This window comes from Oncorhynchus clarkii, chromosome 16, assembly GCF_045791955.1.
Source record: "Oncorhynchus clarkii lewisi isolate Uvic-CL-2024 chromosome 16, UVic_Ocla_1.0, whole genome shotgun sequence".
In the NCBI taxonomy this organism is placed as follows: Eukaryota; Metazoa; Chordata; class Actinopteri; order Salmoniformes; family Salmonidae; genus Oncorhynchus; species Oncorhynchus clarkii.
Genome location: NC_092162.1, coordinates 4,987,364 through 5,004,683, shown reverse-complemented (window position 1 = coordinate 5,004,683; position 17,320 = coordinate 4,987,364). Strand labels below are relative to the sequence as shown.

Below are 17,320 nucleotides of genomic sequence, written 5' to 3'. Positions count from 1 at the left end.
TTTCATAGTAACAGGAACAGTCAACAACCAAACAGCAAGTCTGAAACTGTATACTGGTACTGCCAACGAGCTGAGTACAACAGCTTGACCTAACTTTACCTTATCATACCTAACCTATTCCTTATATGTTCCTTACCTAACCTTTCCTATCTCTTTTCTTACCCTACCTTACCCTTCCCTAATCTTACCCATCCCTTCCCTAATCTTACCCATCCCTTCCCTTATCTTACCCATCCCTTCCCTTATCTTACCCATCCCTTCCCTAATCTTACCCATCCCTTCCCTTATTACCCATCCCTTCCCTAATCTTACCCATCCCTTCCCTTATCTTACCCATCCCTTCCCTAATCTTACCCATCCCCCTTCCCTTATCTTACCCATCCCCCTTCCCTTATCTTACCCATCCCTTCCCTTATCTTACCCATCCCTTCGCTTATCTTACCCATCCCTTCCCTTATCTTACCCATCCCTTCCCTTATCTTACCCATCCCTTCCCTTATCTTACCCATCCCTTATCTTACCCATCCCTTCCCTTATCTTACCCAACCCTTCCCTTATCTTACCCATCCCTTCCCTTATCTTACCCATCCCTTCCCTTATCTTACCTTACCTGCAGTATCCCTTACCTTACATTACGTGACCTTACCTTAGCTAAACCTTACCTTACCTTACCCACCTTGTTCTACCTAACCTTACCTATCCTTTACCTTACCTAGCCTATCCCTTACCTTACCTAGCCTATCCCTTACCTTACCTAGCCTATCCCTTACCTAACCTTACCTAGCCTATCCCTTACCTAGCCTATCCCTTACCTTACCTAGCCTATCCCTTACCTTACCTAGCCTATCCCTTACCTAACCTAGCCTATCCCTTACCTAGCCTATCCCTTACCTAGCCTATCCCTTACCTAACCTAGCCTATCCCTTACCTAGCCTATCCCTTACCTTACCTAGCCTATCCCTTACCTAGCCTATCCCTTACCTTACCTAGCCTATCCCTTACCTTACCTATCCCTTACCTTACCCTATCCTACCTTACCTAGCATATCCCTTACCTTACGCTATCCTACCTTACCTAGCCTATCCCTTACCTTACCTAGCCTATCCCTTACCTAGCCTATCCCTTACCTTACCTAGCCTATCCCTTACCTTACCTATCCCTTACCTTACCCTATCCTACCTTACCTAGCATATCCCTTACCTTACCCTTCCTTACCCTACCTTACCTATCCCTTATCTTACCTAACCGTACCCTAACTTACCTTACGTGCGCACAAACGTACAAGCAAACAGGTCGAAACCAAAGCCACCTACCCAAGTGAAGTCCCCCAGTGGAGTTCAAGGCTGAGGTCTGTGCTGGGCAGGAAGTCGTGAGGGAACTCTAGATCCTCGTCTTCATCTCTCCTCCTCTGCTCCTCCTCTTCCTCAGTGTTCCTCCCTGGGACGTCCTGTAAGGGGTCGACCCCTTGTTCTGTGGTTGAGGCTGGAGGCTTGGTACAGACCACTATGGTATCTGCTGTGTTGTTTTCTCCGTTCTGGTCGGTTCTATCGGCGTGGACTTCAGCCTGGAGGAAACAACAACAACAACAACAACAACAACACAAGTTATATTAATGAAGCTGTCGTCAACAGGAACTAGAGTTCCTAAAACACAACAAGGCCCAATGCTGAGTCCAGTGAACGGTGCTTCAACTAACATCCATGTCCTTTGTGTTCTGCCTCCACCCCCGGACAATCACAGACCCAGGTATAAAGCCAAACCGAGCACCGCCTGTTTGTGCAGAAACACACCCTTTATTAAAACACAATAAAGAACGCTGAGTTTGCGTTGACTAATGTGAGGTTGGCCAATCCACTCTGTCAAAACCTTATCATTAGCCAATGAGCCAACTTTTGATTTACATTACATTACCCAATGGGGTCAAAGAGCACACTGTTCTCCTGTGTCTCCTGTACGAAGTGTGTGTTATTGTTATTGATAAGGGAACATTGTATATTATGATTGCAAGCAATACACAACATAATGTACATAACAGCATAATGTACATAACAACATAATGTACATACCAACATAATGTACATAACAACATAATGTACATAACAACCTAATGTACATAACAACATAATGTACATAACAACCTAATGTACATAACACCCTAATGTACACAACAACCTAATGTACATAACAACATAATGTACATAACAACCTAATGTACATAACAACCTAATGTACATAACAACCTAATGTACATAACAACCTAATGTACATAACAACCTAATGTACATAACAACATAATGTACATAACAACATAATGTACATAACAACATAATGTACATAACAACCTAATGTACATAACAACATAATGTACATAACAACCTAATGTACATAACAACCTAATGTACATAACAACCTAATGTACATAACATAATGTACATAACAACCTAATGTACATAACAACATAATGTACATAACAACATAATGTACATAACAACATAATGTACATAACAACATAATGTACATAACAACATAATGTACATAACAACCTAATGTACATAACAACCTAATGTACATAACAACCTAATGTACATAACACCCTAATGTACACAACAACCTAATGTACATAACAACATAATGTACATAACAACCTAATGTGCATAACAACATAATGTACATAACAACATAATGTACATAACAACCTAATGTGCATAACAACATAATGTACATAACAACATAATGTACATAACAACATAATGTACATAACAACCTAATGTACATAACAACCTAATGTACATAACAACCTAATGTACATAACAACATAATGTACATAACAACATAATGTACATAACAACCTAATGTACATAACAACATAATGTGCATAACAACATAATGTGCATAACAACATAATGTACATAACAACATAATGTACATAACAACATAATGTACATAACAACATAATGTACATAACAACCTAATGTACATAACAACATAATGTACATAACAACATAATGTACATAACATAATGTACATAACAACCTAATGTACATAACAACATAATGTACATAACAACATAATGTACATAACAACATAATGTACATAACAACCTAATGTACATAACAACATAATGTACATAACAACATAATGTACATAACATAATGTACATAACAACCTAATGTACATAACAACATAATGTACATAACAACATAATGTACATAACAACATAATGTACATAACAACCTAATGTACATAACAACCTAATGTACATAACATAATGTACATAACAACATAATGTACATAACAACATAATGTACATAACAACCTAATGTACATAACAACCTAATGTACATAACAACATAATGTACATAACATAATGTACATAACAACATAATGTACATAACAACATAATGTACATAACAACATAATGTACATAACAACATAATGTACATAACAACCTAATGTACATAACAACATAATGTACATAACAACATAATGTACATAACAACCTAATGTACATAACAACATAATGTACATAACAACATAATGTACATAACAACATAATGTGCATAACAACCTAATGTACATAACAACCTAATGTACATAACAACATAATGTACATAACAACATAATGTACATAACAACATAATGTACATAACAACATAATGTACATAACATAATGTACATAACAACATAATGTACATAACAACCTAATGTACATAACAACATAATGTACATAACAACATAATGTACATAACATAATGTACATAACAACCTAATGTACATAACAACATAATGTACATAACAACATAATGTACATAACAACATAATGTACATAACAACCTAATGTACATAACAACCTAATGTACATAACAACATAATGTACATAACAACATAATGTACATAACAACATAATGTACATAACAACATAATGTACATAACAACATAATGTACATAACAACCTAATGTACATAACATAATGTACATAACAACCTAATGTACATAACAACATAATGTACATAACAACATAATGTACATAACAACATAATGTACATAACAACCTAATGTACATAACAACATAATGTACATAACAACATAATGTACATAACAACATAATGTACATAACAACATAATGTACATAACAACCTAATGTACATAACAACATAATGTACATAACAACATAATGTACATAACAACATAATGTACATAACAACATAATGTACATAACAACCTAATGTACATAACAACATAATGTACATAACAACCTAATGTACATAACATAATGTACATAACAACCTAATGTACATAACAACATAATGTACATAACAACATAATGTACATAACAACATAATGTACATAACAACCTAATGTACATAACAACATAATGTACATAACAACATAATGTACATAACAACATAATGTACATAACAACATAATGTACATAACAACATAATGTACATAACAACCTAATGTACATAACAACATAATGTATATAACAACATAATGTACATAACAACATAATGTACATAACAACCTAATGTACATAACAACCTAATGTACATAACAACCTAATGTACATAACAACCTAATGTACATAACAACCTAATGTACATAACAACCTAATGTACATAACATTTTGACGTAGAATTACGTGTTCTGCTGCGCATGTTGTTTTAAAGAGGTAACACAACTAACGATCACACAACTAACATGACAACATTAGAGTGTATGTCTCGTGTATGACCGCACAACATAAAGTCCACTTGATCCCTCTGACAGATTGCATATATGTTGTATAAATGTTGTAGCTATTGTATAGTATAACTATTGTATAGATATTGTAAATATAGTATAACTATTGTGTATATTGTATAAATAGTGTATATATTGTATAATATACATATTGTATAGATATATATGTATATATTATATATATATTGTATAACTATTCCCTACATAGTGCACTACTTTACCTCATTCTCTGAAGCTTAAACAGCAACACCTACAGGATAATGACAGTCCTAGGAGTGTGCTTCTCACACCCAGTCCCAAATAGCACCCTATTCCCTACATAGTGCACTACTTTACCTCCTTCTCTGAAGCTTAAACAGCAACACCTACAGGATAATGACAGTCCTAGGAGTGTGCTTCTCACACCCAGTCCCAAATAGCACCCTATTCCCTACATAGTGCACTACTTTACCTCATTCTCTGAGGCTAAAGCAGCATCATCTGTAGGATATCCTCTCTGTAATAACTGACAACCAAGTAAGCACAATCAAAACGTTCTTGTCAACATAACATGAACTACGGAGGCCCCCGAGGATCAACCTTAACCACAGACTTATATGTTGACATCTTTACACTCTCCCACCCTGCTAAAGTCATTAGGATTCTTTGTCAAACACTTTTGAGTTGAAGAACAATGACTGCTTCCCGAAACAGCACCCTATTCCCTACACAGTGCACTGCCTTTGACCAGGGCCCATGGGGAATAGGCTGTCATTAGGGACCGAGCCATGTCATTATAATAGGATTCTATGTAAGTCTTACTGTACACACCACTGAGCTAGTGAACAATGAGTTTAATACTAAATGTTCAGATGTTCAGCTTTGAGTTGTGGATCATTATTACCGAGACCAGCTGATCCGGTTTGACTGCCATGGCAACGAGGGAATCCACATACAGTAGCCTATAATGGTATGTCTGACTTTTATTGTACATTATGAGGTGTGTGTGTGTGTGTGTGTGTGTGTGTGTGTGTGTGTGTGTGTGTGTGTGTGTGTGTGTGTGTGTGTGTGTGTATATATATTATCATACTTACACACCCAGTCTCTTTACTTTGCGGCGATGATATCTCTTAACTTTAAACAATGCGAAATTCGAATACAAAATGATATGTTAAGCTTCTTTCTATTCTGTGGTTGAATGAAATAGCAAACATTACGTGAATTCAGCAAATACATGTGTTTACTTCATCTTTGTGGTTCCCTGATGAAACAGTATCATCCTTTACTGTAGTTAGGTTACCTAGGTTACTCAAATGACCCGTTTCACCTGTCTTTACTGTAGTTAGGTTACCTAGGTTACTCAAATGACCCGTTTCACCTGTCTTTACTGTAGTTAGGTTACCTAGGTTACTCAAATGACCCGTTTCACCTGTCTTTATTGTAGTTAGGTTACCTAGGTTACTCAAATGACCCGTTTCACCTGTCTTTATTGTAGTTAGGTTACCTAGGTTACTCAAATGACCTGTTTCACCTGTCTTTATTGTAGTTAGGTTACCTAGGTTAATCAAAGGACCTGTTTCACCTGTCTTTATTGTAGTTAGGTTACTTAGGTTACTCTAATGACTTGTTTCACCTGTCTTTATTGTAGTTAGGTTACCTGTACTCTACTTGTTTCACCTGTCTTGTGCTTGTCTCCACCCCCCCACTCAGGTGTCTCCTATTTCTCCCCATTATCCCCTGTGTATTTATACCTGCGTTTTCTGTCTGTCTGTTGCCAGTTCTTCTTGTCTTACCAGCGTGTTTCCTGTTTCTCCTGTTCTCAAGTTCTTGTTTTCTAGTCTTCCCGGTTCCGACCGTTCTACCTGTCCTGACACTGAGCCCGCCTGCCGTTCTGTCCCTGATTGACTCTGCCTTGGATTACGAACCTCTGCCTGCCCTCGACCTGCCCTTTGCCTGCTCTTTTTGTTACAATAAATATTCTGAGAACCCGAACTATCCACCTCCGGTGTCTGCATCTACGTCATATCTTGAGTCGTGATAGTACGAACTGGCCATGGCTGACCCAGCAGACTCAGACCAGCTCCGCAACGATGGATCACTCCAAGGAACCACCAGAGTTGGTGCGGCAGGGTAGCCTAGTGGTTAGAGTGTTGGACTAGCAATCAAAAGGTTGCAAATTCAAATCCCCCAGCTGACAAGGCCAAATCTACACTGGAGATGCTTACAAGGAAGACAGTGAATGAAAATAGCTGTCTAGCCATGATCTCTAACACCTTGACAGAGCATGAAGAATTTGAAAAGAATAGTGGTAAAATATAGCACAATCCAGGTGTGCAAAGCTCTTATATGGGTAATTTTTCCAACAATTGTTTACAGACAGATTATTTCACAAATAATTAGCTTTATCACAATTGCAGTGGGTCAGAAGTTTACATACAACTTATTTACATAAGTTGACTGTGCCTTTAAACAGCTTGGAAAATTCCCAAAAATTATGTCATGGCTTTAGAAGCTTAGGCTAATTGACATAATTTGAGTCAATTGCAGGTGTACCTGTGGATATACTGTATTTTAAGGCCTACCTTCACACTCAGTGCCTCTTTGCTTGACATCATGGGAAAATCTAAAGAAATCAGTCAAGACCTCAGAAAAAAATGTATAGACCTCCACAAGTCTGGTTCATCCTTGGGAGGAATTTTGAAATGCCTGAAGGTACCACGTTCATCTGTACAAGCAATAGTACTCAAGTATAAACACCATGGGACCACGCAGCCGTCATACCGCTCAAGAATGAGACGTGTTCTGTCTCCTAGAGATGAACGTACTTTGGTGCGAAAAGTGCAAATCAATCCCAGAACAACAGCAAAGGACCTTGAAGATGCTGGAGGAAACAGGTACAAAAATATCTATATTCACAGTAAAGCGAGTCCTATAACGGCATAACCTGAAAGGTCGCTCAGCAAGGAAGAAGCCATTGCTCCAAAACAGCCATAAAAAAGCCAGACTACGGTTTGCAACTGCACATGGGGACAGAGATCGCACTTTATGGAGAAATGTCATCTGGTCTGATGAAACTAAAATAGAACTGTTTGGCCATAATGACCATCGTTATGTTTGGAGGAAAAAGGGGGAGGTTTGCAAGCCAAAGAACACCATTCCAACCGTGAAGCACGGGGGTGACAGCATCATGTTGTGGGGGTGCTTTGCTGCAGGAGGGACTGGTGCACTTCACAAAATAGATGGCATCATGAAGAAGGAAAATTATGTGGATATATTGAAGCAAAATCTCAAGACATCAGTCAGGAAGTTAATAAAGCTTGGTTGCAAATGGGTCTTCCAAATGGACAATGATCCCAAGAATACCGCAAAAGTTGTGGCAAAATGGCATAAGGACATCGAAGTCAAGGTATTGGAGTGGCCATCACAAAGCCCTGACATCAATCCCGTATACATTTTGTGGGCAGAACTGAAAAAGCGTGTGCGAGCAAGGAGGCCTACAAACCTGACTCAGTTACACCAGCTCTGTCAGGAGGAATGGGCCAAAATTCACCCAACTAATTGTGGGAAGCTTGTGGAAGGCTACCCGAAACATTTGACCCAAGTTAAACAATTTAAAGATAATGTTATCAAATACTAATTGAGTGTATGTTAACTTCTGACCCACTGGGAATGTGATGAAAGAAATAAAAGCTGAAATAAATGATTATCTCTCCTATTATTCTGACATTTCACATTCTTAAAATAAAGTGGTGATCCTAACTGACCTAAGACAGGGAATTTTTACTAAATGATTAAATGTCAGGAATTGCGAAATACTGAGTTTATATGTATTTGCCTAAAGTGTATGCAAACTTCCAACTTCAACTATATACTATGTTTATATACCGTATGAATGTGACTCTATATCATCTCATGCTGTGTTTCTTGCACAATGACAGAACAACGGAGATAGAGGAGAGAGCCATACCAAAACACACACACACCACCCCAGCACATGGCTAAAGGTCAGGCTACGGCAACGTTAGCCGTACACACAGAAGAAAACCCATTAGTGCTAGCTATCCTAGCTAACAAGTAGATAATTTGACATGTGGTCATAGGTCAACTTGGTCTTCGCTTATCCTCACAGGTCAACGTTGTGTCACAGTCCACACGGTATACAGTCATGTGTACTACCTATGGAATTCAATTGCCGTATAGAAGAGTAACATTTTGCATAGGTAAACTCTCCTGAGTATGAGATGGCTCAGCCTGAATGTGTTCAATACCAACAACAACAACAACAAATCAACAACACTTATCTCTACCTTTTGCTGATCCCTGCCTTGTCTCACCAGCCCTTCGCCTGATTTGGTGTGACTACATAGACCAGTCCTATATATAACTATATAGACCAGTCCTTTATGTAACTTTATAGACCAGTCCTATATATAACTATATAGACCAGTCCTATATATAACTACATAGACCAGTCCTATATATAACTATATAGACCAGTCCTTTATATAACTACATAGACCAGTCCTATATATAACTATATAGACCAGTCCTATATATAACTATATAGACCAGTCCTAAATAGACCAGTCGTTTATAGACCAGTCCTTTATATAACTTTATAGACCAGTCCTATATATAACTATATAGATCAGTCCTATATATAACTACATAGACCAGTCCTATATATAACTATATAGACCAGTCCTTTATATAACTACATAGACCAGTCCTATATATAACTATATAGACCAGTCCTATATATAACTATATAGACCAGTCCTATATATAACTATATAGACCAGTCCTTTATATAACTATATAGACCAGTCCGATATAGACCAGTCCTATATATAACTATATAGACCAGTCCGATATAGACCAGACCTTTACATAACTATATAGACCAGTCCTATTTATAACTAAATAGACCAGTCCTATATATAACTAAATAGACCAGTCCTTTACATAACTATATAGACCAGTCCTTTATATAACTATATAGACCAGTCCTATATATAACTACATAGACCAGTCCTTTACATAACTATATAGACCAGTCCTATATATAACTACATAGACCAGTCCTATATATAACTATATAGACCAGTCCTTTACATAACTATATAGACCAGTCCTTTATATAACTATATAGACCAGTCCTATATATAACTACATAGACCAGTCCTTTACATAACTATATAGACCAGTCCTATATATAACTAAATAGACCAGTCCTATATATAACTATATAGACCAGTCCTATATATAACTATATAGACCAGTCCTTTATATAACTATATAGACCAGTCCTTTACATAACTATATAGACCAGTCCTATATATAACTATATAGACCAGTCCTATATATAACTATATAGACCAGTCCTTTATATAACTATATAGACCAGTCCTATATATAACTATATAGACCAGTCCTTTATATAACTATATAGACCAGTCCTATATATAACTATATAGACCAGTCCTTTATATAACTATATAGACCAGTCCTATATATAACTATATAGACCAGTCCTTTATATAACTATATAGACCAGTCCTTTATATAACTATATAGACCAGTCCTTTATAGACCAGTCCTTTATATAACTATATAGACCAGTCCTTTATATAACTATATAGACCAGTCCTATATAGACCAGTCCTTTATAGACCAGTCCTATATATAACTATATAGACCAGTCCTATATAGACCAGTCCTTTATAGACCAGTCCTATATATAACTATATAGACCAGTCCTATATAGACCAGTCCTTTATAGACCAGTCCTATATATAACTATATAGACCAGTCCTATATAGACCAGTCCTTTATAGACCAGTCCTATATATAACTATATAGACCAGTCCTATATAGACCAGTCCTATATAGACCAGTCCTTTATATAACTATATAGACCAGTCCTATATATAACTATATAGACCAGTCCTTTATATAACTATATAGACCAGTCCTATATATAACTAAATAGACCAGTCCTATATATAACTAAATAGACCAGTCCTTTACATAACTATATAGACCAGTCCTTTATATAACTACATAGACCAGTCCTATATATAACTATATAGACCAGTCCTTTATATAACTATATAGACCAGTCCTATATATAACTATATAGACCAGTCCTATATAGACCAGTCCTATATATAACTATATAGACCAGTCCTATATAGACCAGTCCTATATAGACCAGTCCTATATATAGTTATATAGACCAGTCCTATATATAACTATATAGACCAGTCCTATATATAACTATATAGACCAGTCCTATATAGACCAGTCCTTTATATAACTATATAGACCAGTCCTTTACATAACTATATAGACCAGTCCTATATATAACTATATAGACCAGTCCTTTATATAACTATATAGAACAGTCCTATATATAACTATATAGACCAGTCCATTATATAACTATATAGACCAGTCCTATATATAACTATATAGACCAGTCCTATATAGACCAGTCCTTTATATAACTATATAGACCAGTCCTTTACATAACTATATAGACCAGTCCTATATATAACTATATAGACCAGTCCTTTACATAACTATATAGACCAGTCCTTTATATAACTATATAGACCAGTCCTATATATAACTATATAGACCAGTCCTATATATAACTATATAGACCAGTCCTATATAGACCAGTCCTTTATATAACTATATAGACCAGTCCTATATAGACCAGTCCTTTATATAACTATATAGACCAGTCCTATATAGACCAGTCCTTTATATAACTATATAGACCAGTCCTATATAGACCAGTCCTTTATAGACCAGTCCTTTACATAACTATATAGACCAGTCCTATATATAACTATATAGACCAGTCCTATATAGACCAGTCCTTTATATAACTATATAGACCAGTCCTATATAGACCAGTCCTTTATAGACCAGTCCTTTACATAACTATATAGACCAGTCCTATATATAACTATATAGACCAGTCCTATATAGACCAGTCCTTTATATAACTATATAGACCAGTCCTATATAGACCAGTCCTATATAGACCAGTCCTTTATATAACTATATAGACCAGTCCTATATATAACTATATAGACCAGTCCTTTACATAACTATATAGACCAGTCCTATATATAACTACATAGACCAGTCCTATATATAACTATATAGACCAGTCCTATATATAACTATATAGACCAGTCCTATATATAACTATATAGACCAGTCCTATATATAACTACATAGACCAGTCCTATATATAACTATATAGACCAGTCCTTTATATAACTATATAGACCAGTCCTATATAGACCAGTCCTTTATATAACTATATAGACCAGTCCTATATAGACCAGTCCTATATATAACTATATAGACCAGTCCTTTACATAACTATATAGACCAGTCCTATATATAACTACATAGACCAGTCCTATATATAACTATATAGACCAGTCCTTTATATAACTATATAGACCAGTCCTATATATAACTATATAGACCAGTCCTTTATATAACTATATAGACCAGTCCTTTATATAACTATATAGACCAGTCCTTTATAGACCAGTCCTTTATATAACTATATAGACCAGTCCTTTATATAACTATATAGACCAGTCCTATATAGACCAGTCCTTTATAGACCAGTCCTATATATAACTATATAGACCAGTCCTATATAGACCAGTCCTTTATAGACCAGTCCTATATATAACTATATAGACCAGTCCTATATAGACCAGTCCTTTATAGACCAGTCCTATATATAACTATATAGACCAGTCCTATATAGACCAGTCCTTTATAGACCAGTCCTATATATAACTATATAGACCAGTCCTATATAGACCAGTCCTATATAGACCAGTCCTTTATATAACTATATAGACCAGTCCTATATATAACTATATAGACCAGTCCTTTATATAACTATATAGACCAGTCCTATATATAACTAAATAGACCAGTCCTATATATAACTAAATAGACCAGTCCTTTACATAACTATATAGACCAGTCCTTTATATAACTACATAGACCAGTCCTATATATAACTATATAGACCAGTCCTTTATATAACTATATAGACCAGTCCTATATATAACTATATAGACCAGTCCTATATAGACCAGTCCTATATATAACTATATAGACCAGTCCTATATAGACCAGTCCTATATAGACCAGTCCTATATATAGTTATATAGACCAGTCCTATATATAACTATATAGACCAGTCCTATATATAACTATATAGACCAGTCCTATATAGACCAGTCCTTTATATAACTATATAGACCAGTCCTTTACATAACTATATAGACCAGTCCTATATATAACTATATAGACCAGTCCTTTATATAACTATATAGAACAGTCCTATATATAACTATATAGACCAGTCCATTATATAACTATATAGACCAGTCCTATATATAACTATATAGACCAGTCCTATATAGACCAGTCCTTTATATAACTATATAGACCAGTCCTTTACATAACTATATAGACCAGTCCTATATATAACTATATAGACCAGTCCTTTACATAACTATATAGACCAGTCCTTTATATAACTATATAGACCAGTCCTATATATAACTATATAGACCAGTCCTATATATAACTATATAGACCAGTCCTATATAGACCAGTCCTTTATATAACTATATAGACCAGTCCTATATAGACCAGTCCTTTATATAACTATATAGACCAGTCCTATATAGACCAGTCCTTTATATAACTATATAGACCAGTCCTATATAGACCAGTCCTTTATAGACCAGTCCTTTACATAACTATATAGACCAGTCCTATATATAACTATATAGACCAGTCCTATATAGACCAGTCCTTTATATAACTATATAGACCAGTCCTATATAGACCAGTCCTTTATAGACCAGTCCTTTACATAACTATATAGACCAGTCCTATATATAACTATATAGACCAGTCCTATATAGACCAGTCCTTTATATAACTATATAGACCAGTCCTATATAGACCAGTCCTATATAGACCAGTCCTTTATATAACTATATAGACCAGTCCTATATATAACTATATAGACCAGTCCTTTACATAACTATATAGACCAGTCCTATATATAACTACATAGACCAGTCCTATATATAACTATATAGACCAGTCCTATATATAACTATATAGACCAGTCCTATATATAACTATATAGACCAGTCCTATATATAACTACATAGACCAGTCCTATATATAACTATATAGACCAGTCCTTTATATAACTATATAGACCAGTCCTATATAGACCAGTCCTTTATATAACTATATAGACCAGTCCTATATAGACCAGTCCTATATATAACTATATAGACCAGTCCTATATATAACTACATAGACCAGTCCTATATATAACTATATAGACCAGTCCTTTATATAACTATATAGACCAGTCCTTTATATAACTATATAGACCAGTCCTATATATAACTATATAGACCAGTCCTATATATAACTATATAGACCAGTCCTATATATAACTATATAGACCAGTCCTTTATATAACTACATAGACCAGTCCTATATATAACTATATAGACCAGTCCTTTATATAACTATATAGACCAGTCCTATATATAACTATATAGACCAGTCCTATATATAACTATATAGACCAGTCCTTTATATAACTATATAGACCAGTCCTATATATAACTATATAGACCAGTCCTATATATAACTATATAGACCAGTCCTTTATATAACTATATAGACCAGTCCTTTATATTACTATATAGACCAGTCCTATATATAACTATATAGACCAGTCCTATATATAACTATATAGACCAGTCCTTTATATAACTATATAGACCAGTCCTATATATAACTATATAGACCAGTCCTTTACATAACTATATAGACCAGTCCTATATATAACTACATAGACCAGTCCTATATATAACTATATAGACCAGTCCTTTATATAACTATATAGACCAGTCCTATATAGACCAGTCCTTTATATAACTATATAGACCAGTCCTATATAGACCAGTCCTATATATAACTATATAGACCAGTCCTATATATAACTACATAGACCAGTCCTATATATAACTATATAGACCAGTCCTTTATATAACTATATAGACCAGTCCTTTATATAACTATTTAGACCAGTCCTATATATAACTATATAGACCAGTCCTATATATAACTATATAGACCAGTCCTATATATAACTATATAGACCAGTCCTTTATATAACTACATAGACCAGTCCTATATATAACTATATAGACCAGTCCTTTATATAACTATATAGACCAGTCCTATATATAACTATATAGACCAGTCCTATATATAACTATATAGACCAGTCCTTTATATAACTATATAGACCAGTCCTATATATAACTATATAGACCAGTCCTATATATAACTATATAGACCAGTCCTTTATATAACTATATAGACCAGTCCTTTATATAACTATATAGACCAGTCCTATATATAACTATATAGACCAGTCCTATATATAACTATATAGACCAGTCCTTTATATAACTATATAGACCAGTCCTATATATAACTATATAGACCAGTCCTTTACATAACTATATAGACCAGTCCTATATATAACTACATAGACCAGTCCTATATATAACTATATAGACCAGTCCTTTACATAACTATATAGGCCAGTCCTTTATATAACTATATAGACCAGTCCTTTACATAACCATATAGACCAGTCCTTTGCGTGACTATATCCAACAGTCCAAGCATACCCATAACATGATGCAGCCACCACCACGCTTGAAAATATGAAGAGCGGTACTCAGTGTCCTCAGTACTCAGTGTCCTCAGTGCTCAGTACTCAGTGTCCTCAGTGCTCAGTACTCAGTGTCCTCAGTGCTCAGTACTCAGTGTCCTCAGTGCTCAGTACTCAGTGTCCTCAGTGCTCAGTACTCAGTGTCCTCAGTGCTCAGTACTCAGTGTCCTCAGTGCTCAGTACTCAGTGTCCTCAGTGCTCAGTACTCAGTGTCCTCAGTGCTCAGTACTCAGTGTCCTCAGTGCTCAGTACTCAGTGTCCTCAGTGCTCAGTACTCAGTGTCCTCAGTGCTCAGTACTCAGTGTCCTCAGTGCTCAGTACTCAGTGTCTTGTGTTTCTTTGACAGATGTTTTGCAGTATTACTTTAGTGCCTTGTTTGTAAACAGGATGCATGATTTGGAATATTTTCATTCTGTAGAAGCTTCCTTGTTTTCACTCTGTCATTAAGGTTAGTGACTACAATGTTGTTGATCCATCCTCAGTTTCCTCATCTCTCACAGCCATTAAACTCTGTAAGTATTTCAAAATCACTGTTAGCCTCATGGTGAAATCCCGAAGCGGTTTCCTTCCTCTCCGACAACTGAGTTAGGAAGGATGCCTGTACCTTTGTAGTGACTGGGTGTGTTGATGCACCACCCAAAGTGTAATTAATACCTTCACTCAAAAGGGATATTCAGCGTCTGCTTTTGAAATTATGTTTTACACATCTACCAACCAGTTTCCTTATTTGCAAGGCATTGAAAACACCTCCCTGGTCTTTGTGGTTGAATCTGTGCTTTAAATTCCCTACTTGACTAAGGGGCCTTACAGATAATTGTATGTGTGGGGTACAAAGATGGGGTAGCCATTCAAAAATCATATTAACCCTTAATATGGAACACAGAGTTCATGTAACTTATTATTCGATTAGTTATGCACTTTTTTTTACTCGTGAACTTAATGTATTTATGCTTACCATAACAAATAGGTTGAATATTTATTGACTCAAGACATTTCAGCTTTTCATTTGTAATTCATTTCTAAAATGTTCTACTAACAAAATTCCACTTTGTAACTGTCACGGATCCCTCCGGAACTTCCATTACACACACCTGTCCCCTATTCCCACGGATTAGTACTTGTATAAATGTGCCCTTTGGTTTCCACTTGGCTGTCCGTTATTGTTACAATGTCCGTTTGGTGCGTGTGAGTACCTGTGCTGTGTGTTCTGGGCTTTCGTGCCCTTGTGGATTGCGCAGATGATTACGGGTCTCGTCCCGTGGTGTTAATCATTGTGCGCGTGTGTTATTTATTCGAGGTGCTCCTCGGCTCTTTTGTTTTGGGTTTCAACCCTGTGTTTTTGTTACGTGTTTGTTTGGTCTTAGTCCCCGTGTCTTTACACGACACGACATCATTTGGGTACAATAAAAATTAAATATTACGCATTCCTTCATCTGTCTCCCGAATCATTCATACCAGCGTGGACAATTACGGGGTAATGTGTGACCAAAATCTACAATCTACATTTCTACAATCTACATTTCTACAATTCAACAATCTACATTTCTACAATTCTACAATCTACAATTCTACAATCTACATTTCTACAATCTACTTTTCTACAATTCTACAATCTACATTTCTACAATTCTACAATCTACATTTCTACAATTCTACAATCTACATTTCTACAATTCTACATTTCTACAATTCTACAATCGACATTTAATCCATTTTAAAATCAGGTTGTAACACAACAACAAAAAATGTGGAACAAGTCAA

General features: G+C 35.4%; 1 protein-coding gene across 6 annotated transcripts in view; it reads right to left on the bottom strand.

Moving 5' to 3' along the window:
• Positions 1-17,320, bottom strand: part of LOC139367886 (transforming acidic coiled-coil-containing protein 2-like) — a 218,145-nt gene that overhangs the window by 168,269 nt on the left and 32,556 nt on the right. For all 6 annotated transcript variants that reach the window (XM_071106248.1, XM_071106251.1, XM_071106253.1 and 3 more), the window contains exon 3: positions 1,314-1,564. In XM_071106248.1, coding sequence (XP_070962349.1) covers positions 1,314-1,564 — 251 coding nt within the window. The remainder of the gene's footprint in view (positions 1-1,313; positions 1,565-17,320) is intronic.